We start from the raw sequence: 17,761 nt of genomic DNA, 5'->3' as shown, positions 1-17,761 counted from the left end.
TCAAATTACATAAATTCAAGTTTTCAACTTAGTAAAAATGACTGCCAAAAAGAGTCTTAAAAAACCCACTGCACTACGGCTGAAATAGTAAAGGGGCAGATCAATGAGCCTCATCCTCCAAAAAAAACCCTGAGAGACTGATAATGATATCAAGGCAGCAGCAATATGAAGTGAGAGTCTCTGCATTCTATCAGGAGTTACTTTCACAAAAAAAATTCTTATTTAAGAGCTGCCTAGTAGTTTATGCAGAAGTACAGGAGATAGCCCAGCTGAGAGTTAGTCCCAGCAAAGTACGTAACACATAACTGAGCCCACACTGTAAATCATTTCCTTCATGCACTCATTAACTGTCTGCAGCTTCAGGGAGCTGCTTTTCAGCTCTGCATTACAGAAATTACCTGTTGATGACAGAAGCCAGAAAAAGACACACCTAAGCACACTGGCTGCACAAAGGGTAAGGGAAGTGCAGATAAGACCAATAGTTTTGTAGGCAATGACATGTATGAAGCCTCATTTCCATGGAATTGCATCTCCTGACTGTCAGATTTTCTCACCAAATTATACCAAAGCTTCAGGCTTGTCTTAATCAGAGAATCCACAGAGAAGAGAAATGTGCATGCCTACCATGACAGGTTTCAAGTGAGATTTTTTCCTTATTGGGCACTGCTGAATCCTAGAGAAACATACATTTTGATTGAAAGTAGGATTTTTCTGATTCTGGTATATTCAGTTCCCAAAAGTCCCACAAGCCCTTTGTCCTATGCTGACATTTCAATATTAATGACTGAAATATATGCTGCATATTTTTCCTCTTTGCACATATGCACATTCTCACCTGCCGAGATATGTTCACAGAACTTAGAAAAATGTTCTTTCTTTGAGAATATCTCAAAATTTGCCCCTTTCACTTGGTTGCAAACAGCCCAAAATTTATGAGGTGCAGAACTAATACAGAAACATCAAGCAAACAGCAGCAAAATTACTCCCTTATACTCACACACAAATATACATCATGCAATTCTGCACATGACTTATTTCTTTCAGAAATCAAGATTTTTAAAAAGAAAAATCTGCTCAGCAGTACATAAGGAACCCATCTTGGTGGCACTTTCATTTCAGAAACAGAGTTGAACAGTTTGCTTTTGCCTACTTTAGTAGCATTACCTCCGCGAAAGCCAGCTCAGGCTCCCCTACCGCCGCCACAGCAGGCAACTCGTACGGCTAGGACCTCAGCAGCGCAGGTGGTAATGCAACCGCGTACAGAGAAGCGGGGAGGCGGGAGGAAGACCTCAGCTCTTAAATAGTGTGTATAAAAACACAGTAAGTTTGGTTTATATACATTATACATAGTGTATTACATATGTGGAAATACACAAACCAGCTTTGTATCTGTTACAGCACATGAAACAGCCTATGTAGATATCACCCGCGTCACTTTCCTCTCCAGCCTTTTAAAAATGCAAAAACACCTGCAGATCCCTCTCTCGAAGGCTGCATCCTCCTCCCAAGAAGGGATTCCCACGGCCAACAGACCCATCAGAATGGCTGCGGCCCCGTGCCCACCCCTCCCCTGCCCCCCCAGCCCCTCCTCTCCACCGTACTGCCAGGTCCCTGCCTGCCCGCCCCTCCCGGGGAGGTTTCTAAACTCCGCGGCTCGCCGAAGGCCCGCCGCCCGCTGGGGCTGGGGCCGCAGCACCGCACCGCGCCGCCGCCCTCCAGAGGAGCCGCGGCCCGACCCCGCTGCCCTCCTGAATATTTCATGGCGCTGCCCGACGGGATGCCCCGCCACTGACTGCTGCAAAGGGACCGCATCCCGCCGGCGGCGTGTCTCGCTGCTTCCTGCCTCTCTCATTCTTCAAATCGCAGCTTTTCATTTATTCCGATAAATAAATAACTGATTAAAAACAGAGAAAAGAAAAAAGCAGCAAGAGCATCTCTCTTTTGTATCGGAGCAGCTGGGACTCCTGTGCAGGAGATTACGGAACACAACATGAGAAGGGCTCTGAACTCTTCCGAGTCCAAACGATAAGCCCGGCAGCAGTTCTCCTATAAAAATCCGATCCCGGGGCTGTGACACACGCGGAGGAGCGAAGGTGCCGTCAGCATCACCGGAGACGTCCCCGCTTTGGACACCACAAACCCTCGCGGACGGAGGCGAAACCGGAGGGACTCGTCGGCCAGACCGAGCTCCCGGCGCGCACCTCCCGCGGCTCTCCGCGGCGACCGGGGCCGCGGCTGGCCCGGCGGCGCTGGGGGTCCGGCTGCTGCCGCCGCGGGGCCGTCGCTCCCGGCACCGCTCCGCCGAAAACTTTCTCCCCGCGCCCTCCTTGTCGGCCGCAGAAGAGCGGCGCGGGGGGCGGACAGCGCCTCGTCTCCTCGCTGCCCCCGCTCTCCGGCGCGAGGCGGCGGCCACAGCGGCATCCCCAGCCGCGCCGCCGCCGCGCAGGCAGTCGGCGACCCCGGGCAGCCGGAGGGTCCGTATGGCCGCTGCCGGCCAGCGGGTGGCAAGAGCCGCTGGCGCTGGCGCCGCCGCGGCGGTCCGGGGGCTGCTTTGAGCCGGCGCCTCGCCCTGCAGCGCTGCGGGATGTGGCCGGCCGGGGCGGGCGGCAGGCTGCCCTGCCCGCGGGACGCGGCGCTGCGCCGAGCGGCGTTCTCTGGCAACCTCTCGGCGCTGCCGTCCCACCTGGTGCCGAGCGGCAGGAGCGTCCGCGTCTTCATCAGCGCCAACCCCGAAGGTAACCGCGGCCTCCGCGGCCGCCCCGCAGCTCCCCCTGCCGCCCGCGCCGCTGCCCGGCCGCCGCCGCGGCGCTGCCCGCTGCTCCCGGGCATCCTCGCTCAGGGGCCGCGGCGAGGCCGAGGACGGCTCCTGTCCCTCTCCGCACGCAGCCCCGAGGACCACCAGAGCCTCTCCGCCGGGCGCCGTGTGAGGCGGCGGAGCGGGACAGGACGGGACGGTGCGGGGACAGGCGGCGTGGGGCGCGGTGACAGGCGGCCGTGGGGTGCGGGGCGGGCGGGCTGCTGCGCGCTGGGCGCGGCTCGCTCTGCAGCGTGTGGCTGTTCGGATTCGGCGGCTCCCGTGTACTCCGCTCTTGAACTTTTATGTCCGTAAATGACACGCCTGAAAGGCACCGGGGCGCCAGGTGTCCTGTCATTTTGCACTGTCGGAGCTGTAGGGCACAGAGGGGAGCTGGGGACATGGAAACGGGCTGCCTTCTAGCGAAGGGGAGACTTTTCAGGTGGGATGTATTGGGTTCTCCTGGGGAGACTGACATAAGAGTTTCCGATTGATTTCATTGAACAGTGAAAGCAGGTCTCAGCCGGCTGAGGCTACAGCTAATGTGATCCTTTGATCTCGGCTATACTCTGCTTGCAAGGAAGTATGCACTGAAACCTGCAGTTTTAGCTGCTTAAAGTCGAGGTCGCATACCCAGTATCTGAATTGATTAGGCATCCTGCTACTTAAAGCCTATTTTTAAAATTACCCTTTGATTCGAGAAATTTGCATACATTCAAGGAGGTGTCATTCCCACTTGTAAGATTGGAGTTGCTGAAGCATATTCCCACTTGAAGCACGGAAATAATAAATTAAGCATTCACACTTGTGACGTTTCTTGTCTGTAAAAATGAGCCCACTGTATTCACAATTATCTTTCACGCTGCCACCCACTGCTTCCCCCCCCCAACACTTAATTCAACAATACTGTCACTTTTTATGCAAACATCAGAGATCTGAAAATCATGCCTGAAATGATAAAATAGTTTGAATTTTGAAGTGAAAATTGGCTTGGCACCAGTACTTACAGGAGTATGAGAAATACTTCTCACAAGCAAAAAAAAATGGGCATAGTGCTGTTTTGAAGAATTCCTACACCTCCAGGGCGATTCTTACTTGCCTTCGACACAAGGAAATTCAGCTCTGATACCCAACATCCCTGTTGGTTTAAAAAGATGGTATTCTTTAAGGAGGGCATGAAGATTTTTGAAGTTTATTGTTGCAGTCTAAGCAAAGAGATATATAAATAGTGGTAATTGGAAAAAAAGTTTATTTGGCTCTGAAAGAAAACTTGTGGATTTTTATAAGGTACGTTACTCATTAGAAATGGATTTCTGCCAGTATTGCCTTAACTGTGAAGCTACTGATGCCTCTGTATTTGACATGAACATCATTTAGGATAGCTTGGTATGTCAGCTAGATGTTTTTTAAAATAGAAAACCCACTAAACCCATTCTAAAAGTTGGGATTTAAAGCCATGTATATCCATTCACAGGATTGCATTGTTATTGAAAGTATCAGCTTTTAAAAAGTCAACACTGAAAGAAAGAAAACAATTCAGTTCGTTTAGAATTATTTATATTACCTTCCTTGCAGTCTCACATGGTCACAATGATGAATGCTTCTCATGTCCAATAATGTATGTATGACATTGGTCCTGCTTTTAACAATTACAGTATGGGACTGAAATTTCAAAGTGTTTCCAGATTTTTTATGAACATTTAAGGACTCTCAGTGATAAGAAACAACCATTAATATTTATCAGTGATAGCACTGTCTCTGAAGTATTACTAACTGCATGTGTCTGTAGAAAAGTATATATGGATACCTAGGAAAGAGTAGCCTACAATAGGGTTTAGATATTGTCTAGTAATGTACTTAGAAACACTGTTGGTAAAATGCTTGAAAAGTTCTCACTCTAGAGTTCTGAATAAAAAGCTTAAACTGTTCCTACTTAGTAAACGTTTTGGCACATTCAAGCCCCAAACTACAATGTGTATTTGTATGATCAAGGCCTGTCTTGATAATTTTCAGCACATCAGTACAGTTTATACCTGTTCTTCTTGATGCAGAGCATTCCTGAAAAGGGCAGTAAGTCCCCAAACTCCCAGAGGGGTAGATGTGAACTGTGAGGTCAGAGAAACTAGAGATTAATTCTGCTAGCAGTCACAAGAAAACTTTACCACTGAAAGTGTACAAACCTAAAATAAGTTTTCTTGAATTAAATCAATTTAATGAGTATATATGGGAGAACTCTGGTAATCAGTGTTTGGTCTGTTCTTTACAAATGTATTTTAGAATGACTGAAATACATTATGTTTTTATTATGCAACTAGGGAAATGGTTATTTGAAAAATTTCTTCAACAGAAATCCCTTAAAAGAACAACAAATGGAGACAGCAAGCATGGGTAGTAGGAGCAAAATTGCTTCCTTTTGCAGTCTTTTTTTTCTAGAGGGAATTTTGTAGATTAATGAAACTGTATTTTCCCATAGTAGTGAACAGTATTGTTTTGCTCAAATTGTTGATATCAATTAATCCATCTTCATATAATGAAAATGCCTGAGTCCTTAGAGACATTGAAGTTGCTTTATGATTTGAATACCAATAAGCCTGTTTCCACATTTCAGTAGATACAAGCAATCAGCCATACTTTAAAGATGCATTTGGGCTAGGAGAAGTTGAAGGTTTTTATTTAAATAATTTATTGGTTTTCTTAAGATATTGCTTCAAAATAATAAGGAAAGTAAGTCATATTTGCTTGATTGTAACAAGTTTATAATTTAAGTTTCCATGTATAAATTTGTGGATTGTAACAGCAGTCAGTGATAGTTTCTCTGCTACTCAAGAGTGCCTGTATAGATGCCTGCCATTGACATACAGTTCACATGAAATACAACAGGTATAAACTTCCATATGGTTCCATTCCATGGAGCTGTGATATAAGCCCTATGTAGGTCAATACTTCAAACAGAAAATTATTTGAGTTGAAAAGTTCACTATTTGAAGAAGTTATGTGGTGATATAAGCAATATTACAAGCTGTGGTGCCTTAACTGGAGTTAGAAATTCATCTTGAAAATGAAATCCAGTGAATCAGAACATGCAGTCAAAACTGATAATTGTAAGTCCTGTTGTTTCTTATGAAAGTGAGGAAATTAGCCCATTGCTAGTTTGACTTAAAGTCTTGTTATTGCTTTGATTAGTTAAGCACTTTTTGTTCTGAAGAGGCCTCAATAATTTAGTAGAAACAAGTGAATGCCCTGACAAGGGATATGTATGAAACCAAATCCCACACACAGGTGGTTCCACTGAAGACAGGATTATAATACCTTTATATAGCGTTTGAGTGTGCTCTGACACAGGTGGTGTTTGCCAGCCTTACCTAAAAGTGTAAACAGGGTTGCACCTAGCACTTCACACAGAAAGGATGATCCCTTTTCCATCCATTATTTCAGCTACACACTGCACACTCTCCTCTGTGCAGCACCTCTGCATACTTCCTAAGTTTCAACACTAGAGTGCTTTTACTGTTTTTTCATAGTTAATATTTTTTAGCTTATTAAAACATTTCTGTTGTACGAACAGAAACAATTGTGATGAGACCATGAACAAGCTTTGTTTTAACTGCCCTTTTTGAGTCCTCATGATTTCCGTGCCTCCAATACCCATTTTTCAAAACTATAAAACCAACTACTGGTTTTGGCACAATTACAATCTTAAGTATGAAGTCCTGTGCATACATGTAGAAATGTAAAAAGAAGATCTTATTCTAAGAGAAGATATTACTGATATTACCAAGACTTTAGTGACTGTATTGTACAAGCACAGTATAAAACTAACTTCTACACCTGGAACTTTACCAGCTTCCCCATAGATAGCCAGAATGAGATTTTCTTGTCTTATGCTCTTGAATGACTTTCAGTTTTCTTGATTTATTACTCAGTTTTTGACCTTAGTTTATTTCCATTGACATGCCTCGTCCAGAACATTGTATTAATTTGAAAAATACTTGATTCTAGTAAAGTACAAATGTTTGATGCCAAATTTACATATTTGCTCGTGATACATAAAGCAAAATTCTCACCAGTAGTTAGTTTTGCTACCTAGAAAAAGATTAAATAATGATTGCAGAAATGGGTCTTACCAATCTTTTTATTTGGACTTACTGTTATAGGCTACAGTATTTTTATCCATGTTGATGCACGTGTGGTGGATAGCTCATAACAGATGAAGACTTTTGATTGTTTTAATTTCAAAGTTATTGTCATATGTGATATGAGAAAGGTATAATCTTGCATTCTTGGCATGTTCCAGGTCTATTATATTATTTTTACCTGAATTTTTTTTCCTTCAAAAATATAATTGAGGAATGTTAATGTGGAAAAATATTCAAAACCACGAATAATACTTAGTTAATGACAGTCCATCCTGACCAGGCCCAAAATACCATATGGTGTCCCTACTTGGTTACATTACATGAAGATCTTTTTATAAAGACAACGTTATATAATCTCAGTGGAATTTATTCCTTAGCTAAAGAAAACCACAGATGTTCAAGTGTATGAAATTGCAAAGGAGGTGTTGCGGAGATGTGGAGACAAATAACTCCAGGACGTTTTTTTATGCTAAGTGTTAGTTCTGGTTACCTAATTTTATACTTATTTATGGTTTTGTGTGACGCACACCACTGTAGTGTTTAAGAGTCAAAGAAGTGCAGTAGTTTTAGAGATAAAGTACCTCAGAGTTTGGAGGAGAAACATGATTTGAGGACCCAATTTGGTGTGGATCTTAATTTGAAATATGTCTTATTTCAGGAAGCCCAGAGGTTAGAGATACCAACAGTTTGTTAAGTTGAAAAGAAACCTGCCATTTTCAGTATTTCTGCCTCTGTGTAAAGTTTTCTTTATTTTCTCTTGTGATATGGAACAATATTATAGGTGTGGTTGAGCAGAGAGCAGGATCTGACTCTCCTTGGGACTCTATGACCATGTCTCATGTAGGATTTAACTTCTTTTGCAAAGCAGGGTGGGTAGATCTCAAGCAGAACTAGTACAAGATGATTTTTTACTGAGGAGATCCTCAACCCTTTGTTTCTGTTAGAAGAAAGTCTCATTTTGGCCTAGGGTGAAGACTGAATTGGATTGAAGTTTATTCTGACAGGCAGATAAACTCAGAAAACTGTTGATAATCTGTATGAAAAGAACTGCTCTTCATGTTCCCCTGTTCTTCATGTGGGTTCTTTGTTTATGAAGCCTGTGGTCTGGGCTGAGGATTTGCTCTAAATGTACCAAATATGCAAGTGGAAGCATTGAGAACTTTTGTTTCATTTTCAACAAAATTTTTCTTTCCCATACTCAAAAGGTAAGATGTGCATTTGGGGAACAAGGCTGTGATCATTAAGTATGGGCTGAGGGGGTTTTTTAGCAAAAGAGCAAGCTATGTAGTTTGGGAGTTTTTTTGTTTCTTCTTGATATTTAGAAATAAGCAAAATTACCTGAAACCCAGCCATGTTCCTGCTAAGCAACACCTGGATTTATCAGCTCCAAACATTTGGATAAGGTATTTAGATACCTACTTAAAAAAACAGCAGTGAAAATTTTTAACCACATGACCATTCTTTTTTAATATTTAAAATATTAACATTGTAATTTTCTATAATTTTATATTTATCTATAGTGTCTATACACGCATACACACATATACATAAATTACATAAAATATTATTAAACTGTGTAAAATTGTATGTATGTATGAAACTCAAGCCATACTGTTGTAGATTATACTTTCTGAGTATTTCTGTTCAAGAGGCATCACTCAAGGTTGTATTTCTAGCATTACTGAAGAACAGCCTAGGTTTTGTTGAATGCTATTGTAAAAGCAAAAGCTTTTCAGAGGAGTTTGGATTTTATCCACAAGTAAGCCTGTAAACATTCAGGGTTATGTGCATCTGCAGCTTCGGTTCTATGACTGCTTTTCTTAGCATTGAAGGAATAGTATTAAAACAAAGCAGGACCTACAGTTTGTTTGTTTTTTACTTTCTAACTTGGCAAATATTATTTCTTAAGATGTATTCGCATGCTAGACTGGCTCTATATATTATAGTGTATGTATATATACAAACATATGTATATGCATGCATCAGTTTTTTCCAAATAGAAACACCAAGCAGTCAAGATGTGCATGGGACACTGGACTGTGCCTCGTTCTTGGAGGAAGTGGCTTTCAGTGACAGACAAAGAGGAGCTTCTTGCTCCGTATACTTCACACAGTTTCTAAGTACAATGAGGGACAATGAAACAGGTGTGCAAATTCCATGTGATAATTAATTTCTTATTGTCCTTATTGTGAATCGTTCCCTCAGCAAGGTATGAGACCTTTAAAATAGAGGCAGCACCTTGTAGGTAGTATTTTGGTACCTTTCCCCATCAACAGAGAGGAGCTTCCTTCCTGCCTGATCAAGAGCAGTGGGATGACCTCTCAAATGAGCAACAGTCTGCTCAGCAGCAAAGTAAAGAGGATTTCCTACACTGTGTTTCAAGGAGGCCTCATGTATTCTGTGGTGGGATTTGTGTAATCACATAAGAGCAGTGTAGTACAAAGGGTGCATAACTTGGCATCCTATTTCTGAGCTTATAATTCCTCTTAAGAAACATGCATAACTATCTGGGAATATATCCACAGATTTGTGAACACGCAAGAGAAAATCCTACATGAGACTTCAAGTTTTGTTTGGAGATTTTTAAAATATAGATCACGTAAAGAAAACTTCAGATCAAGGAGTTACTAAACTTCTAATTCAAGATAACGAGGGTGGTGCCCACATGGCAATTTTTTTCATCTGAAACTGAAATTTCTTCAAATTTTCATCTCCTGAGAGAGTATTTTGTAATGAGATATCCTTTCAGGCTGCACTAAAAATATGTTAGTAATACTTAGCTACCAGTAAATTAAGGTTTTAATATATTGAAGGTGGTAGATATAAATATCATAGATAGTCATGTGTATGGAATAGAGTAATCTTGCAGTTTTTAATATGGGCAGTGCTGTTCAAGGCAACTGCTTTAACCCCTTACTGAAATTTTAATTAAAGAAGGATAATAACAGATAGAATTAGAAAACCCAATTTAGAACAGAATCACAGAATCATAGAATAGAATCACAGAATCGATTGGGTTGGAGAAGACCTCCGATATCATTAAGTCCAACTCTTGGTCCAACTCCAGTCCATTTACTAGATCATTGCACTCAGTGCCACGTCCAATCTGCATTTAAAAATCTCCAGGGATGGTGAATCCACCACCTCTCTGGGCAGTCCATTCCAATGCCTGATTACTCTCTCTGGAAAGAATTTTTTTCTGATACCCAACTTAAATTTCCTCTGGCAGAGCTTAAGCCCGTGCCCCCTTGTCCTATTGCTGACTGCCTGGGAGAAGAGACCAGCCCCCACCTGGCTATAACTTCCCTTCAGGTAGTTATAGAGAGTGATGAGGTCACCTCTAAGCCTCCTCCAGGCTAAACAACCCCAGCTCCCTCAACCTCTCCCCATAGGGCTTGTGCTCCAGTCCCTTCACCAGCCTTGTTGCTCTTTTCTGGACCCACTCCAGCACCTCAAAATCTTTCCTGAGTCATGGTTGTGTCAGTGCTACTCTAACATAAGTCCACTGGCCTGACACTACTCTTGTTACTTTAGGGTTTGTGTCAGAGAGATAGGTTTTTACTTAAAAAATCTTTAGTCAAAAGGGGAGTAGGACTAAATCACATGTACCTGAAAACAAGCAGTGTAGCAAGGCAAAGAGTAGAAAGACCCAAGTCAGTGTAGAGTGCCCAGTACATGCTGCTGACCTGGGCAAGGAGCATATGCAACTCTTGTAAGCCACCTTATCATCACGATAATAAAATGCCTGCTCTGTCTTTAACCTGGTCTTAAACTCTCTCGATAAGCATGTGCTATTGCCCTCTGTTGGAGACTGGGCGCTGTGCTGGACAGATCTTAGTCCTGCCTGAGCAGCTACAGTCATTCTTGTACAGAATCTGCATCTAAAGAAAAAAAGTCAGCTTTACAGACTAGAGTTAATCAGACTGTTCAAAATATACTTCCTCCCAAAAACTGGAAAGACTAACAAGTGGCAGGACTTTCACACTGGACTTAATCCAGAGTCATGCTGTTGTACATATCAGTCATTGGGACTAAACAAATAGCTTGATTGGTAATAGTCCTGGTGGCTAGATTCCTGGCTTTTACTGTTCTGTCAAAAATTCCTATTTTTCTCCTTCATTTTTCACCCATAATATTTCTGATAGATCAGACAGCAGTGAGCAGGAAATGTTGATCATCTTTTTGGAAGTGGTTACTAGAAAATACTAGGAAAATTATATAATCATATTATTGTTTGATAATAGTCTTGATTTACCTAATATATATTACATTTAAAAGTGATGTAGAATTATGCAATGCTCTTGAATCAAGTTATGGAAGCATTTCTGTTCATGTGATGCCTAATTTGGTGCATCAAGACACTAGTCATGTTTGGATGATGATTTGCTTTGAAATGGGAGCCATTTACAGTATGGGATTATGAAGAATTAATCAATCTGAGGTGAGCAGAAGGAGTGCCATTGAGTTCTATGATATGCCATTTAAAGCGGGTATTATGTGGCCGTAGCAGAGGTCCAAGGGACCTTAGACAGCTAATTCATTAGTCATTTTTTGTTGCGCAAATCAGACTGGGAGGCTGCAAGGGCCCTCCTGAGGCCTTCAGATCCGTCCACCTGCCTGAAACAGAAGACATACCTGTGCTATTCCTGACAGATTGTTTAGCTCTTCATGAGCTGTCTCCAAACCAGTTAAAATACACAGGAAAATAGACTGTACAGCAGCCTACACCTGTGGTGTGTCTTCTACAGCACTACAGTTGTGCTTACAGCAACTTACACAAGATAAGCTCATTAGTTAACAAAAAGGACCAAAGATAAAAGGTTTCCTGAGAATTTTCTTGCTCAGAATGAGTTTCAGTAACTTTCAGTAACTGGTGTATGTAATTATAAAGTTCTCAAATCCTGTTTCTACCTCCTAATCCTTCTATCATGTCAGGAACTCAATCTGTGCATCGAGGCAAAATACAGCTTATATAAAACAACAAACTCCCATAAAGACTATTTTACCATGGATGTATGTCCTACCAGTGGTCTGCTTGTTTCAGGTGATGCTTTTCTGGAAATGAGGCCTTTATGAAATGTCTAATATTGCAGCTCATGCTGCAGCTTTTCCTTTGGCAGTTTATTTATGAATGGGAGGAGGAGACTCATTTACAGGATTTTTCTTATTTACCTGGTGATTTATTAGTAAGATTTGTTTAATGTCAGTAAATGAATCAAAAATATTTTTCAAAAGACAACGTTCATCATTTATTCCTCCCTTTATTTTTCAAAAACAGAGATAAAAATGCAAATTATCTCCTTACACTCCACCCGTTTTAATTAAAAATCTTCTATTTTACACTCTCTATAATCAACCATGTATAATACTATATAATTTTATTAAGCAATTCCATTGCTGGTATGTCATTCCAATGGTAATGCCACAGTCAGCTCCTCATAGTCATTATGTAAATTCAGGCACATTTCAAATAAAATAGATTAGATTCCAGTTATGGATTCAATTGTGTTTAACCATATATAGGTGTGGAAGGCAAAAGATGACTTTTTATCTATTTTGTGGCTAAGGGACAAATACCTTTGCAGGCACTCATAAAGACTGATAGTATCTGGAAATGCAAGATATGGAAATAAATTCAAGTCCACACTTTCAGTCAGCTTCTATGCTGCCACTGAGAGTATAGCATCATAAAAGGTCTTTATTCTCCTTTAGAGGTAAGTATAGCTCACTGGGTATTATTACCATGAAGGTAAGAGCAAAGAGTTGGTGAAGATGGCTAAAGTAATCAGAAAGTACTAATCTGGGAGGCAGTCTGTACTTCAGTCACCAACCGATTAAATTAGTATGCCAGTTCTGAAAGTTCTTTAAATATTGTTTTCTGTATCACAGTTGTGAAAGATATTTGTGAGAGATTAAACTTACTTGTTTCAACTACATCTTCATAATCAGCAAAATCTGGTTAGCAAGCAGAAGAAATTAATAAAACCTGAGCAGGAAAACAATACCTAGTAAAATCAAAGCATCGGAAAAATATTTGACTGATAAAAGCAGATACATTATAGAATTTATTAAAAATGCCCTTTTCAACTGCATTATGTAATCTTCACTAAAAATAATGCTTAGATGAATCATTAGAATTGGGAAGGGTAAGGGAGAACAGAGATATAAGTCTCTCTTCCTTTAAATGTCAATCACTGTTTTCCACTCAGACATTACATAAACCAGCTATTATTGCAAGCCAATTTTGTGAATTATTTGGCCACATTCAATGAGTTTTAGCACAGAATTTACCTGGAATTCTCAGTTTTAAAAACTGTTGTGCTACAGGGCCTGTAAGAGGGTGGTAATAGCTAGGTAGAAATTGTTCATATGTGAAGTAGTCCTGTAAAGAAATCAGTTGAGCTTCTCTTCTTTAGGCAAGCTGTAGTTGAGTTTTTGGCATCCCTCCCTTGTGTAGTCTTGTTGTTCTGGGCTTAATGCCCTCTTGCAGCTGCTCTTCTTTGCTAGGGTTGTCATTTAATTTCTTCATCTTTGATAACAGTTTCTACAGCCATCAAGAGCTATTCTGACTCTGCAGTGATGTTATTTATTAGTACTCTCCATTTAGTACCAAGAAAAAAAATCAAAGTAAACTGACTGTATTGATGCAAACTTATTGCACTGATAACAAGCAGCACCTCTCACTTCTGTGGGTGCATGCAAAAGTGTCAGGTTCAAGACTTTTTCATCTTCTGGCATAAAAGTTTTCACAAATTTCACTTGAAGTCCATACAGTAGGCTACATTTATCTGTCATGCTTTTCCGGCTGTCACAACTGACTTTGCCAGTTTTGTAGTGACCCAAACCGTTGCCATATTCCAGATTTAAGAATGAATACAATCTGGATGAGAATTTTGTGACGTGTGAACTTAAGTAGAACATTTAGAGAAGGGAAGGGCAACTTTACTGGGGAGTCACCAGTGCTTGCAGAGCTCTTCCATAGTTTTGCAGCACTGTCAGATGCAAAGTCACGTAGGAGTGTTTATTGGAATTTCTTCAGAATGAAGTGTATTGAACAGGCCTGCAAAAGACTGTATTGCGAAATACGTGTGTGCTTTTCTGAGACTGGCTTTCTCTTGTCTTTTTATGACTTGTCTTTGCTTTATGCCTCCTCAAAGCCTACAACATGCTTCTTCAATCACTTCCAGCACTTTCATTGGCAATTCAGTTAGGAGGCAGAATGTCTGTGACATCCCTTTGCTTTATTGATTACAACAGCCCCATTACCACCAGTGCTTTAGTAACATACCCTGATTGTTTTCTCTTTGGTCTAGTGATGTCAGAGAAAAAGTAGTAAAGCTACTGCTGTACATACAACTTAGGTGTTAAAAGCATTTCCCAGTGTTGTATAGCCTTTTTTTCTGCTTTCTAGGAAATTCCATCATTTTTTGAAGTGTGAATTGACACCTCTCAGTGAATTAGTAGAACTTTTGCACATAACTTTGTTACTCCACTAGCCCTTTTTCTGTCTTGTTACTCATTTTTGCACAGCTCATTCAGAATTCCTCCTTAGATTTCACAAGTAGTTTTTCTTTCACATTAATTTTGATCATAGTTGCAAATTCTTGTCCTTGCAGACCTTGTTGTTTTCCAGTGCTTAGTTGTAGTAAGCTTTGGTGTTCTGCAGAGATAACTTTCAGACTTAATTTTGGTGTTTCTATGCCTTCAGTTCCTCCTGTCACATCATTTAATTGTATGACAGTAATTTTTTGCAAATTTTCATGTTTTTAGGAGCTTTTCCTAGCTTGCTTTATTAAATGAAAGAATTAGACTTTGTTGAATTCTTCCACTTTTGCAGTTTGCAGAGTTGCAAAATTCTCCCCGTCTTTAACCCATGGTGCCACTAAAGCTCCTGCTGTTTGTTGCCATTTGCATGCAGATGCATTTGCAGCATTTGCCACAAATCACAGTCAGGGGACACAGGGATGCCAGGGTACCTAAGCTGCAGTTTAGGGACCATTTACAGAATTGGGAGAGGATTCCAGGTCAACCTAACTCTTCTTGTTTTACTTAAGATCATCTACATGTAAAGGTGCTGTGTTTCCAAGGGGTAATGTAAGGTTGGTTAATTAGGACACCTTATGAGATAAAATTCTGCTTCAGAGTCTTTGCCTATATCATAACCACTAGATTTAATGAGTATATACTGTTTATTTACCGGTCAATTTATTTATGGATTGAAGGATTTCATCCAAATTCTGTGGAAGTCAGTAAGGCATTAAAAGGTACAGGTTTCAATATGTGACACAAATGGAGAACTTCATTTAAAATCTGCTGAGATTAACAGATCTTTCCATTAATTTCACCAACTTTTGGATCAGACTCCAAATTTTTTTCATTTAAGCATACTGCACACATAATAGAACTCAGAAACCCACATTTGTGTTAAATTGAGAAGCCAATTATATGAATAATGAAAATTGAAATCTTGATATTTGGATATAGGAACCACTTTTCCTTTCTATCATATCAGTCCAATACTGGTGTTTCCCCAAAATTCTGTATTTTCACATGGGTCTTGACCCCTCTGATTTTACTAGTCAATTCTTTTTATTTTATTATCGTTTGGGTATTATTGCTAAACCAATAGGTGGCACTGGTTAATCATATTAATAGTCAAGATGCAGGGTATTTTATAAGATGACACTGTGAAATCTGACCATTAGAATTTTAAAAACATTGCAATTTTAAGAGAAAATACATATTGTACTTGTATGTGTATGCGTATTGTATAGGTGTTTTATGTTTGTCATTTTCTGAACTGACAGTAGGGACTACTTCAGAGAAATAAGTTTTAAAATTACACCTCATTTTAATTCAGATTTGGGACTAAAAAAGAAGAGGTAATTGCTGAAATAAGAAATTAGGCTTATAATTATGCCCTACATTTTGAATCCTGCCTCAGATAGTTAGGTCTTTTGCTTTGACAATGTGTTTGTTTAAATGTTCTAGTGTAGACTACAAATTTGTAGTCACATCCTGTCGTTTCATCCCAATTGAAAAATACACTCAGAATTGCTTACTGTTTTTTCATTATTTCTTCTGACTAACATTACAAGCAGCCATTCCTTTGGACTGAAATGCTCAGTCCACTGTTGTATTTACATTTTGTTGAGGGAGACACATAGACTTTTTGCACATCTTATGAGAGAGCTCCCATCATCAGGCAGAGTGGGAGCACAGAGCTGTGTAGATCACAGCAGAGTTGCGGTGTTTAATTTAAAGGGTTACAGTTAGTTATGGTATTTAATTAATGAATGGTCTTCAGTCTGTCCAGTTTTTCATTTGCCTTCTTGAGGGCTAGTAGAGACCTGAAGGTTGGTGGTGTAGTTTGGGGAGGGGACACTGGGAGAAGTGGCCAGACCAACCTGTTCCCATTCCCAGTCTACATAGTCTTGGGAAGCTTTGTATGCTTATTCTAATACTCTCTACTCACAGAAACCTCAAGGGAAAAAAATCACAACACTGTCTATGGAGTTCATTTTCTAGGATTGCAGGGGTACTAGAGAGCTCAACTCTCTTTCTCTTTCTTACCTGCTGCATGATTCAAACTCATTTATTGCTTGCAAAGTGCTCTGAGATTCTCAGATGATTGGCACTATAGAAATGCAAATTACTTATTATTATGGTATTATTTTCAGATACAAGGTTTCCATAATATTTAGGGACATTTTTTACCCGCCAGTATTCCAAGTTTTTAGTAGCATGGGTAATACACAATATTATTGTCCATTATTAGTAAAAAAAGCCAGTTTAAAAGGAATAATTCAGTTGAAAGTCATACAAGTCAAGAACCCATTAAGAGGCTTGGCAGCCACTTCCTTACTTGGTACTGCTTCTAAGTAATTTTTAATCTTAAATAATGAAAGTGTAGAAATTCTCACTGCAGCTAATAGACAATTGTTATACCTACATTTTTAAACTTGCAGTACATTAAAAAAAAATCTATGGCAAGAATCTGATCTACCTTGCCATGAAATCTAAGCACTTAGAATACTTAGAGAAAGCAAATAGCTGGGTATCTTAGTAGACATGCATTCAGGACTATATTAGCAGTTCTCTGCTCATCCGGAGCTTCCATAGTTGCTCAAGAGACTCCAGCATTATCACGGAATCACAGCATATGCCAAGTTAGAAGGGACCCAAAAGGATCATCAAATCCAACCCTTAGCCATGCACAGTACAATCCCCAAGAGTCACACCATATGCTTGAGAGTATCATCCAAATTCTTCTTGAACTCTGGCAGGTTTGGTGCTATGACCACCTCCATGGGGAGCCTGTTCAGTGCCCAGCCGCCCTCTGGTGAGGAGCCTTTTTCTAATATCCAACTTAAATCTGCCCTGACACAACTTCAGGCCATTCCCTCGGATCCTGTCGCTGGTCACCACAGAGATCAGTGCCTGCCCCTCCTCTTCCCCTCCTGAGGAAGTTGTAGACTGCAATGAGGTCTCTCCTCCATCTTCTTTTCTCCAGGCTGAACAGACCAAGTGCCCTCAGTCACTCCTCATATGGCTTCCCCTCAAGGCCCCTCACCATCTTTATTGCCCTACTTTGGACTCTCTCTAATGCCTTAATATATTTCTTATATTGTGGTGCCCAAAACTGCACACGATATTCAAGGTGAGGCCACACCAGTGCAGGGCAGAGTGGGACAGTCCCCTCCCTCGACTGGCTGGTGATGCTGTGTCCGATGCCCCCCAGGATATGGTTGGCCCTCCTGGCTGCCAGGGCACTGCTGACTCATACTCAGCTTGCTTTTGGCCAGGACCCCCAGGTCCCTTTTAATGCTCT

At 40.7% G+C, this 17,761-nt stretch overlaps 1 protein-coding gene across 2 annotated transcripts in view; it reads left to right on the top strand.

Annotated features, from left to right (window-relative positions):
* The first annotated feature begins 1,627 nt into the window (after positions 1–1,627).
* NWD2 (NACHT and WD repeat domain containing 2) overlaps positions 1,628–17,761 on the top strand; it is a 53,234-nt gene continuing 37,100 nt past the window's right edge. For both annotated transcript variants that reach the window (XM_071556657.1, XM_071556656.1), the window contains exon 1: positions 1,628–2,735. In XM_071556657.1, coding sequence (XP_071412758.1) covers positions 2,585–2,735 — 151 coding nt within the window. In that variant the 5' untranslated portion in view covers positions 1,628–2,584. The remainder of the gene's footprint in view (positions 2,736–17,761) is intronic.

The sequence above is a fragment of the Pithys albifrons genome, chromosome 5 (assembly GCF_047495875.1).
Source record: "Pithys albifrons albifrons isolate INPA30051 chromosome 5, PitAlb_v1, whole genome shotgun sequence".
Lineage (NCBI taxonomy): Eukaryota > Metazoa > Chordata > Aves > Passeriformes > Thamnophilidae > Pithys > Pithys albifrons.
This window is presented reverse-complemented; position numbering and strand designations above follow the sequence as displayed.